The following is an 11,727-nucleotide window of genomic DNA, read 5'->3' on the forward strand; positions in this document are numbered from 1 at the left end:
GTCAGAGGGCCCGGTGGCGCCAGTGTCCGGCAGCCTCGCCTCTGTCAGTGCGCCCCAGGGTGGCTGTGGCTACAATGTAGCTTGCCATCACCAGTGTGTGAATGGGTGGATGACAGGTTGTGTAAAGCGCTTTGGGGTCCTTAGGGACTAGAAAAGCGCTATACAAATACAGGCCATTTACCATTTTGTGATGGAATTACTGCCAATAGACTTTGAACTATGTCCATGGCAAACACACAATGCAAGGCCCAAGATCAGGGACTCGGGACAAATTAAAGGCCAATTCTATCAATAACTTCCCACCATGAACCCTTATCAGAATAAGTTCTACACAGTGCTCATTTTGGAGGAAATCTCCTGGATCCACACATTCATACAGTGATTCGATCTGATGCTGCTACTGCATGCTTCAGTTAAGTAGAAACAACCAGGCAATGATTAAAACTAGCAGTTCATGATTCTATGTTTAAAAAATATTTTTTAAAAAGAGTCCTATGGATAAAATGGCTTGTAATCATAAAATTTTGAATGAAGTATTTGTGGTGTTTGTGTAACGTCTCTTCCCCCCCACGTCAGCTGTATAGAAGGTAATGTATCAGATTTTCCAGATCCACAGGCTCACCGCAGTAGAGGAGCTCTAGGTTTGGGTATGGAGTGACTACAAAGAAGAAGGGGGGGAAAAATAGTTATTTAAGGTTAAATCATTACAATACTAGAGTAAATGCAAGACAGAAAAGTGAAGCGGTAGATACCATAGCCTGGAAAACCTAATGGATTGCAAAGAGCTGCGAGCTTTACATCCTCTGGAGACGGTACGTCTGTTGCATATATGAAACGTAAAAGGAGGAAAAGAAGGGAGGTGAACATTAAAGATTGGCTCCAGAAAAGAATGCACACATGGCTACAGAGTGGTAACAACAGGCCAAAGGCAGAGTGAAGTGAGGCGCACAAAGTCTAGAGAAGCTATAGCCAGCCATACTCCCAAACAAACTGTTCTCAGAGAACATGCAGGGAAAATGTTTGAATGAAGCAGCAGGGGGATTGTGCCAAGGGGAATTTAATTTGGCATCCTGATAGTGGTACATATGCACCATCAGGTTTACTACATGTTAGACCTGGACAATATCCAGTTATATATAAAGGTTAGTTCATCTGAGTAAAGAATCTGAGCTGGGTTGCACCTTCATCAAATTCATAAAACAATATTTATATTTATTAATAGTATTTAGTTTCTCTATGTAAACCTCATTAGCCTTCTGTCATGATGAAAAAAATGCAAATTTCTCTACACTGAAAGGATCTGCAGTACCATTTTGTTTTACTTAATGCTTAAATTAACTGAATAATTAAATTCAATGAAAGTATTCACCTGTTTATAATTAATCCATTCCTTCATTTAAAAAAAAAAAAAAAAAATGCATTCAAATGCTTCCACTTTTACCTAAACTGTAAGATCTTAAGTGTTGTTGGTGGAAACAGTTTTTTTTTTAAGAAACATTTTTTGAATGAACCACAGGTTTTGTTTCAGTAGGCGATGCAGCCCAGCCTAGGAACGTCATGTGATTATGGCACAACCCCTTTTTTTGAAAACTGAAGTGAAACGACGTGTATTCCAAGCCTCTGGAATTTTTGCTGAATTTGCACAGGCACTAAAGATCATATCTCTTTTTGCATATTGCAATTTTTGGCTCCTGTGCAAATGCAGTCCAAATCTCCACTTGGCTTGTGAAGATCTAAGGAAGCTTGCCTGTAGATGGACCTGTCCCATGCTTAAGCTGATGGGAGAGCCTAAGTTGGTTGTGACACTGGCTGTCTGTCTATGGCTGTCACATGGTTCACAACACATTGGGTCTTTGCCACCAGCCACGACATGCAAGTTGCCTAGGGACCTGACCAGTCTGGTGTTGCACAGGGAGCTGGTAGAGAAAAGGGAAGCTGTTAATGTACTCAGCAAGCACTCATGAGTGGCTATAGCCTCTCTATTTTTGTTTTTTTCAGTTTCAATGTACAGGTACATAGAGGAATCAAAATACAAAGCATGTATTTTTATTACAACAGTACAATTTCACATGTAATGACTGAAGTTAAAAATACAACCTACAGACTGCTTTAAACACGCATTATTTATAATGGCCAGCAGGGGGCAACTAGGTAAACACTTTCATATTGAATATACATGATGTCCTATCTGCAGATTATGGGTGATGTCAAATTGCAGCTGCAGCAATCTTTTCTGTCTAGTCTATGATCCAAACTGAAACATTGTTGACCTTTGTGGATAATTTTAACTGTATAACGTATGTAAAAGTCTATCTGGGAAAGTCAGTTCGGGCAAATAAGTGTTATTTAAATTCTTCCACTGACCTTCCTCCTGTTCCATTGGCTGGAAGGGAGGTTCTGGTCCTTTTCCTGCTGTCTGACTGGTCAGATAGAGCCAATGGGCTAACACTTGTCTTACAGCTCTGAAAACTTGCCTGCAAGATGACTCCGCTGCAGAGGAGACATATTCATTAGTCTAAGCCCTGCTTTATGTCAGTATGTGTATGTAGGTGTGCATTTTGTGTGTACATTGTACACTTTACCTCAGGGACTGTGATGAGGATCTGGTGTGCATCTTATTCTCCTCTTGTCTGTGAAGACAAAGTAACATAGCAGTAAAAAATGTGAAACTTCATATGTATATGTAATGAACTACACTTCAGAGTGGATAGCAGGGGAAAGGTTTGCATGGTAATGAGAAAAAATGTTTTGTTTTTAATGTGACAGTTTTAGCCGTGTGAACAGAATATTATTGCATTCAGCAGCCAGGTAGGATTAGTAGAGCTAAGTTAAAGCGAGGAGGTGGCACTAAAACTTAAAGAGAGTCTTGATCTGTCTTAGTCATTTCCATCAGCAGCTCTTAATTGTCTGCCAATTTAACAGTTGGGAATAAGTCAACACAATAACCAGCAAAGCATGATGTGTAAAGGTGACGGGGTGATGGGAATGTTTATGGTACAAATCATCATGTACAAAAAATGCTGACAAGGTCAAGGCAGTAGCCTTTGATGTTTTAGATTTTTAAAAACTGGCTCTGCTCATTAGCTTTGACTTTACAGTATTTGCAGAAAGAATATAGGAACAGTAAGATGATTTTGAACAAATTTCTGATTCGGGTTGGGAATTAAAAAGAGACTGGGGGCTCACTTACAGCATTCTCAGTTAGAGCTCCAGAAGGAGGGGCAGGGCAGGTTTTGGGGGGGCTGACGGGCAGTAGAACTCATTGAAATCCTAACCCGTCTATACAGAAATGCAGGATGGAAGAAGGGAAGCCATACACAATCCACCACAGGGCAAGGCTACACAGGGAGGAGAGCAGCATGGCTACCAGCCATCTGAAAGGAGGACAAATCCAACAACAAGAGCAAACGGAAAAAAAGGGGGGGAAAAGGAAGGAGAGACAAGAGACGTCTGGGCAGGACATAAAGCCTCTGATGTTGTGCTTTTCCACTGGGACTGGATTAGATGAATCACCTTTTGTAGAGCCTTTCATCCAACAGTGCCAAACAGCATATTTTTGTTCATCACTTGCTCTGTTGTATAAGCAGTCAGCCATAAAGAACCCAACTAATGTAGGAAGTTTAAAGTAGGTTAACTTACTTGAGGAAAAAAAACAACAACTTTATTTTACTTAAGTTCTACATATTTATAATAAATATAGGAGTGAGGTTTTTTGTATTGTAAGCTCCTCAAAATTACTTGAAAATAAAACACGATTCTAGGAAAAGAAAAGAACCCCAGGCAGCATTTACAGACATTAAATAGATAACAGTATCCCTGGTACTGAAATTGTAGTGATTGATATAAGCCTGCCAATGAAGGAGATGGGCTCTGTTTAACAGAAACATCTAAAAATAGTCAGATCCTACAAGAATTAAGCACCCATTTCTAAACTCTGTCCCACACTTTTAATAGAAGCTAACAGAGATGGACTCCTGCAAGAGTAAACAAAGCTCAGATGGTATGCATACACTGATCCAGTCACAAGAGCAATGGAAAAACAACAGGCAACTGACAATGATCCCAGCCCAGCATTAAGTACATGTTAGACACAAACACAGAGGCATGTGCATGCGTGCATGTCCAAGGGTTTCATGCCTGTTGCCATGCGTGAAGAGGCAGAAAAGTGAAGAAGTTCTGACAGTCATCGTTCTAATCGTCCCTGGAGTTTAACATGCATATTGGTGTTGCATAATAAACCAAACAGTGGAGCCAGATGGTGATGCTCAGCTGGAAATGGAGCATTAGATGTGTAGCAATGCATTCCCTGCAGCAGCATATGGCCTGTAGTGCAAGCAAATCTCCCTTCAGCCTCAACTCTCTGTTTTCGTGCAACTACCTAGCCCATAGCCCCTAGCCCACAATGTTTTTCTAATGCTTTATGTGATAACGAGGATCTGGAGGATTTTACTATCCAAATAACAGAATTTAAAGACACTAATTAAACTCACAAAACACTCAAAATCATAGCTTAGTCCAGTACCAAAGAACTACTGCCAATTTACACCTAAACATTAATGAATCAGCTGGCAAATTCACTACTTTACCAAGCAATGAGGAATTACGTACTGCAGATGAGAACAAGGTCAAAGCTTCCCTGATTCAGACTTTATCTTGATGTGAGCCAAATCAGTCGTGCAAGCCAAGCAATAAAACATTGAATTCAACTAATCCCGATCTTATTTAAAACCGTGATTGGTTGAATAATTGGTGCTGTTAACTTGAGAGCTTTTATTGTGACTCAGAGGATACCACAGATATGCCTTGATATCAAAGCAGAACAGCTCGGTGTGTCCATGAGGCAGATAATGAAAGGCGTGTAAATGTAATGCATCCACTAAGTGCATAACCTCTTCACACCAGTCATCAAAAGAAAAGAAAAGGAAGAGAAAAAAAAAAAAAAGGACAACTTCAAATCTGTCACACCATTCGCTGGCTTACCATATATATATTTTTTTAAACAGGAAGAGGATGTCGGCTAGAAAGGAACTGACGTGCACTTACCTCCAACGTACAAAACCTCACATCCTCTCTCTGTTTTTCCTCTCCCCAACTCTTTCTCTGCCTCTCTCTGCTATCTTTTGAACGGCAGGCAACACATCGGCCACACCGTGCCCATGAGGCTGCAGCAGAACACTACCACCTGCCTGACATGGGACAACAAAAGCCAAAGCCATATGGGTACATTGGCAGAGGCCGGTCAACCATACTCTGCCATACTGACCAACCTTCCACAGCTTTGAATTATATGGACACAAATGATGTGGACTTGGGCAGAAAAACAACAATAGAGGAAATTTTAATAATCTTTTAATGACGTTGTTGTTCAGTAGAGGGTTAGGTTTTGCACTTTAGCACCCCCCACTGGCATAGAGCTGGAAGCTCACGTCATAGTTGTCCAAATACGGCTGATCGTTTCTTTTTTTTTTTTCCTTCTTCTTTTTTCAAAGAATTAGAAAAGCTAATCAATATTTGTTGTCTCAGCTACAAAGTTTATCTATAGAAAAGCTTTCTGTTGACTTGAATGAGTGACCTAGTTACACTGATTTCATGATAACCTAGTGACAGATAAGCTTTATATTGACTTGGCTTACATATGCTTTTGTCCAAACTGAACTTTTTTAAGCTTCTGACCAAAGAACACAGTTTACACACCATCAGCACTTTAGCAAAAGATTTTCATAGAGCTATCATCTTTAGCTTCCACATTGTTCATGCCTTTCTAAATTCAACCCACAAAACAGTTTTTCCTGGAAAAGTGTATATCAGATAACTAAAATCCAACCCTGCAAACAACTGTGTCACTTTGAGCCTAAGTATCTGGGCTACCACTTTCTCATCTTATTGTTTATCCTCACCGATTACACATGGTAATAGGATGACTTTATTACACTCGATCCGTATGAGATGACATTTGAAAAAAGAAAAATGGTTATTAAAATAATGCAGATATTCCAAATGGTTTAAAGTACAGTATTAGGATGAAATTGTATGGCATGGTTAAATGAGGGCAGCCCTGCCAAATCCTCAAACCCGACTCCCAAAGCGGACTACCTGGAAGAAGTTACTGAGGAAGACAGAAAGCTTACCCAACGAAATGATAAATGTAACCAAAGAAATCCTACATGATCACTTCCTGGTCATCTTTTTTATGCTTTGAAAAACACTACTGTATACATGTAATGATCCAAGGGACTGATTCGCTCATTTTACTGTACTACAGCACAATGGTGTGATGCATGATGAGGCTTGCAGGCTGCCTGGATACTTACGATAGTGAACCCGAAGATGATCTGGCCTGCCTCTTGCTCTTAAGAGCTCGTAATTTATCACCCTGTGTTAGGCCATTTCTCTCCTCTTCATCATTGTACTGCAAAAAAAGAGAAAAACAATGAGCAGAATGAATTATTAGAATGAAAGACTTAAGACTTTAGTTTCAAACTCACCATTTCCATCTCTTCTTTCTTGGATCCTCTGTTCTTGTTGCTCCCATTGATGGTTATGTCATCCACTCCAGATAGGATCCTGGTTACAGCCATCTTACCATTCTCACGTTCATTCAGCATCTTCTCGCGGAAAACATCTCCTTCTGCCCACAGACTGTTCTGCTTCCTGATACACAAACCACACAATGATTTTCTTGCCAAACCAAAAATCACATGACTTTAAGATTTTTCATCATCTAATAATTTGTTGCCTGAAACAGTGTTGTTTCAAACCACAGCTATAAAACTTAAACTGTGGTTAATTTATCTAGTTTAATCTCAGATATGTATCAATACAAAATACTTTGAAAGTATTTAAAGATTTTTTAAAATGTGACATTTTGAAAGTCCTGCTCTAGTGAACACTTACTCTTCAACAAAGTTCTGCTGAGGTCCAATGATGGACCCTGGTCGGCAGATCCGTATCCAAGCGATGGCCTCTGCTGCAGTTAGGCGGTAATGTTTCATCATATAGCAGGCAATCAGAGTACCAGTCCTTCCTAGCCCAGCTAAAACAAAAGAAAAGTAGTGTGCATTGAAATTGTGCCGTAAACAGGAAACCGAGCAAGGTTTATGTAGCTACAAGTGCGTCTTGCACCAAAAAAACCTACCTTTACAGTGGACTGCAATGGCTCCTTCAGCGTTCTCACAGATGTTGAGAAACGTCCTAACAATAGAATCATTCGGTGTGCTTCCATCCACAAAGAAGAGGTCCTGATGTTCAAACCCAGAGTCTGTAAAACGTCGGGCATCATACATCTTCTTGTTGAGTCTGATGATGGTAGTGATGTTGTGCTTCCTGAAGTATGGGATGTAGGCCTCAGGAGCGTGCAAAGGGTACCCTAAAATAAGAAAGGAAAACATTCTTGTGAGTTCAGAATGTGTTAAAATGTGGTGAGACATAGTTCTGTAATGTACTTTAATTACCATTCTCTATTTTGCTTTTTGGATGCGGCCCACTGAATGCAAGGAACTTTCCTGGAATGATCCAGTTCAAGTCTCCATTTTCTGCTCTCTCATAGTGCTCATATTCTTCCACATCAAAGTTAGAGAAGTCGAGCCAGCCATAATGCAAAGCCTAGCGGAGCGTTGAATTGAAAGTAATTTTGTTAGGGTGTGTTAATACAACAAAGAAAAGGAATTCATTCTTTAAATGACATACTTTGTGCACACCACGAAGACAGTCTAGGATGTTCAGATTGTACATGCAGGTTCCAAATGAAGCATCTCTGTAAAATATAAAACATATTTAAGGTTCTGCACAACATACATGGGATTTCATATTCATTTAAACACTGAATATGATATCACTTCTTCTTATTCTGAACTTTTTCTCTCTTTCTCTCTCAAAAAGCATGTGTGACCCCTCCTCTTAAAGGTCCCTGTCATAATTCTGATGAGCCACAGTAGCATTGTGCTTTAATCTTGTGTTGTAGTCGGGGCTAAACAGCGCTCCAATATTTCATTTGCTGTGCAATTTCATTGAGGTATGTTAAAGTGGACCTATTATGATTTCAAATTTTCTGTTAAACACATGTTGTTACAATGGTGGATGCTTATATTAAACAATGTCTGCAGGAAACCTATGTGAATTTAAGCTTCTGACTGCTCTATAACCTTGGTTTCCAATATGTTTTACTTCTTTTTGGATAGTTATAATGATATGATAACATGCTTTTGAGGTAAGCCAATCAGAAGAAATTTAGCTCAAAGGCAGAGGAGCTAAAATGAGCTAAAATTTTTTACAAGCTTGCACCAATGTCCGCTATTTATAACTAAGTGTTATTTTAATTTGTGAATTGTGCAGAGAAACTCTAGTAAAGTCCAGTAAGAGAAACCTGGAACTGGAAATTTAGCTTAATAGGTCCCCTTTAAGAAAAAACAATAACTAGAATAGCAATTAATCTATTATCATTTTCCTTTAATCAGTATAGTTTAACCCTCCCACCCAGCTCCTCTTATCACTTAACAGTCTCCTTGATTAATGAAGAGAGGCTGAAACCAGAAACTTATACTTTCAGTCAGAGACACTTGAAAATCAAATTAAAATGCGAATGGCAGTTAAAACTGTTATTATTAAATTAGTCTGAGTAAAAATTGTGTTGGCAAACTGTTACCTGAATGGAATATATGATGAATTTCTTGACACCAGCAGACTGTAGGCCTCCTCTGGCAACATATTTAGATGCATTACCTATAAATACAAATGTGCAATCAGCAAATGCCATATGTATTACATGCTAATATAATTTCTGTTACATTAGGCACAGCACAAGTCCATAAGTAATTTGTAATACACATGTTTGCAAACAACTTACTGCATATGAGCCTATTAGATAGGCAGCATTGGCTTGCTTCTTCTGATCTCCACATGTATAAAATATGATCTTCTTCCTTGAGAGTGTAATGGACTGCACAAATACATTAACAACATGAAATTACAGGTGATTCTTTATTTATTTGATTGACAAAAAAAAAATGATTACCTGTATAACTGAAAAGTTATTCATTAGGTCTACCAAGGATCAACAAGCAAAGATATCTTAAATTGAAAAGGCTGAACAACCATTAATAAATCAATCATGCACAGGAGCTCAGCTGCCCCAGTCTGTGATCAGCATCTTTTCAAGCTCACATGCAAATACATGTAAACTGTCTCAGCACAAAGCAATAACGCAAACATGTTTGCACTATTAGGTACATAGATTAAACAATAAGACAGCTGACTGTATTACATAAAAGCCCAAACACTACTTTACTTTGTTTACCTACTGTAGGTATAAAAAGCTATTGATTGAACCCCCCCCCCCCCCTTACAGGAACTGCAAATTAAGAGCATCAGTTTACTTTACCTTGAGCTTCTTTGTCAGCTTGCAGCAGAAGCGATAAAACATGGCCAGGTTAAGGGGACCAAAGTCCGCATAGAAGCTAAGAGAGGGAGAGAGAGAAAGCAGAGAACAAAGAGTGTGTCAGTGGCTATTTATGCAGCCAGCTATCATCTCTAGGGAAGTTTCACTAGACAGAATCAGCTACCCAAGATTCACACTGTAAAAACACTGACAGAGTAAAGGCTATATTTAGAAACATCATGGGTCAATCAGAACAGGACAAAAAGCTGCAAACACCAGGTCTTTTTGTAACACTGGCATAAACTTTAAAAGGTCAGTCCTGTCCCATCCTGTCCTAGTGAGCCATCCTTTAAAAGCCCTGATGTTGCTAAGGTAGCAAGTAGTGGAACCTCTTCCACTGGCTTTGAAGTTGAATATCTTTTGCAATGCACCATGACATTGCGTAACATCACAGTAAGGGGCAAGTTATGTACACATCTACTCACACAAACCCTACTGTTAAAGATCAGCATTTGATAACATGAGGTGTGCCCATTTTATGGCACTCAGACCAAAAGGAGAGAAAGAAAGAAAGAAAGAAAGAAAGAAAGAAAGGGCAAGGGGACACACACGATATGGAAACTAGTAATCCAAGCAAGTGGTGAGTGTGACTACTCACTTCTCATATGCCAGTTCTTCATCGATGCAGAAACAGTGTCTTTCAGCTGTGCTCTTGATCTTTTGCTGAAGTATGGCAAAATACAGTTGATCTGGAGGAACACGACAAGGGAAGAGGGAGGGGACAAAATTAAAATAAAGGCAGTTACTTGTTTTTTGTCATGTAAACACATGCATGCTGCTGATTATTAAAAAAAAACTCTCTTCGTCTAATACTTCTTAAAAGTATTTTTTCTCGCGACTTACCTTTGATGAACTCAATGCACACTGACGAAACATCGTCCGCGGTCATCTTGCAAACTGTTTTGAACATGACGTTTTTATACAGAAACACACGGGGTGACTTTCTTCACTGAGACTTTCGCATGCTAGGTAAAAAAAATAATAAAACGCGAATAGTTAAGTTTAAAGTGGCAAAATGTAAATTTAAAAGGGATAAGGAAGGTTTCTTTAGTCTTTTAAAGTGGAGAAAGTCACTTGACGAAGTGGGAAGGACGGAGAGTTTCGTGTCTAAGTGCGTACTCTGCTAAAAATGAGCTCTGCGCGACCCCTCCCCTGGGGCGGTTCTCGGGACGCTATTGGCTGCAAGAGATGCAGAGGACTACGTGATTGGTAGACAAACGCGTACGTCAGGCTCTGCCCCGCCTAGTTCAGTTTAAAGTTCTTGATATTAGACACATGATAGGCCCTGGGATCGTTGCCCAAGCGGTTGCTAGGACGATCTCTTAGCCAGTCAGATTTGTGATTTCTACTTCGACGAACCTCCCCTCTTTCAGCTCACCGAGGATGTGGGAACCAGGAAACGCCATAAAGATATGAAAATAAAACATAAATGGAACTGACAGTGGGTTGGCTGTGATATTTATGACATTGATACAGCAAACCACCTCTAAGTATGCACTCGCACCTCACACCGACTTCATAAAACAAAAAGGTGCAGCTCTGCCGCAATTCCCTGCTCTGAAATTAAATACCCGAGTAAAACTGCTCATTGTTGGAGGTTTCATGTGCACGGAGCTAAGGTAAATCGAGGCAAAACCCGCTGTAATAACATTAAAGGGACAGACGGTGTCGCCATGAGAGGACAAAAGCAGGGAAAAAAATCAAAGACGTTCACACACAATGGTCAGTGCACGACATTTGGGGGGGGGGGTTTCGCCTGCAGTGCGCGCTTTCGTGCATTTGCCAACTGTGCGCAAAGTTGACCGGGTGCATTCTGCAGACCCCCTTACCTGTTATCTCAATGTAAATATCAGAGTTTGGCTCCGCCTCTGAGCTGCTGTGAGCTGCACAGCGCTTTTTCCTCGACTCGGCTCGCCTCCTTTCGCTCTTGCGCTTCATTTTTTCTCCTCAGGGCTGCTGGACATTCCCGTGCAGCAGCGACAGACACCCCTGCGCTTCACAGTGCGGCGGCTTGTCCTCGTGTTGTCGACGCGCTAATATGTCATGTCTCGCCCCCGATGGTCTGCCTGTGTCTGCGTGCTTCCAGTTACCCGTTCCAACCTCTCTGGTGGTGACGTCTGTGAACAGGGGCAGGTTTCTGCTTTCTGAATCCCCTGCAAGTGACGTATCGGGATTAGATGTCCAGTGCCCACCCTTCACTGTTCAGCTGCAGCAGCTGGTGCTGTACCAATAGATAACATATTGGAAATGTAGTCCTTGATGCCAGAGTTTTTCCTATTTGAATGCAACCGTGC

At 40.4% G+C, this 11,727-nt stretch overlaps 2 protein-coding genes across 14 annotated transcripts in view; one reads left to right on the plus strand and one right to left on the minus strand.

The window, feature by feature from the left end:
* Positions 1-86: 86 nt before the first annotated feature.
* Positions 87-11,648, minus strand: cdc14b (cell division cycle 14B). Of its 12 annotated transcripts, none has more exons than XM_040050701.1 (16): positions 11,263-11,648; positions 10,032-10,122; positions 9,377-9,452; positions 8,843-8,935; positions 8,642-8,718; positions 7,687-7,753; positions 7,452-7,602; positions 7,136-7,366; positions 6,895-7,033; positions 6,486-6,651; positions 6,312-6,409; positions 2,583-2,630; positions 2,365-2,490; positions 1,748-1,916; positions 753-818; positions 87-658 (listed from the first exon to the last, which is right to left on the minus strand). In XM_040050701.1, the coding sequence occupies exons 1-15, from the start codon at positions 11,369-11,371 to the stop codon at positions 795-797; spliced, it is 1,665 nt and encodes a 554-aa protein (XP_039906635.1). In that variant the 5' UTR covers positions 11,372-11,648; the 3' UTR covers positions 87-658; positions 753-794. The 12 variants fall into 12 exon arrangements, 8 of the variants coding, with proteins under 8 accessions (XP_039906635.1, XP_039906637.1, XP_039906639.1 ...); XM_040050703.1 differs by lacking the exon at positions 11,263-11,648 and adding an exon at positions 10,277-10,824; XM_040050705.1 differs by lacking the exon at positions 2,365-2,490.
* The window catches only part of fbxl17 (F-box and leucine-rich repeat protein 17), a 229,773-nt gene continuing 229,027 nt past the window's right edge, over positions 10,982-11,727 (plus strand). Inside the window, exon 1 of one of the 2 annotated variants that reach the window (XM_040050698.1) lies at positions 10,982-11,239. In XM_040050698.1, coding sequence (XP_039906632.1) covers positions 11,153-11,239 — 87 coding nt within the window. In that variant the 5' untranslated portion in view covers positions 10,982-11,152. The remainder of the gene's footprint in view (positions 11,240-11,727) is intronic. The other variant, XM_040050700.1, reaches the window with a different exon arrangement.

This window comes from Simochromis diagramma, unplaced genomic scaffold (genome assembly GCF_900408965.1).
Source record: "Simochromis diagramma unplaced genomic scaffold, fSimDia1.1 OVJJ01000131.1, whole genome shotgun sequence".
Classification (NCBI taxonomy): Eukaryota; Metazoa; Chordata; class Actinopteri; order Cichliformes; family Cichlidae; genus Simochromis; species Simochromis diagramma.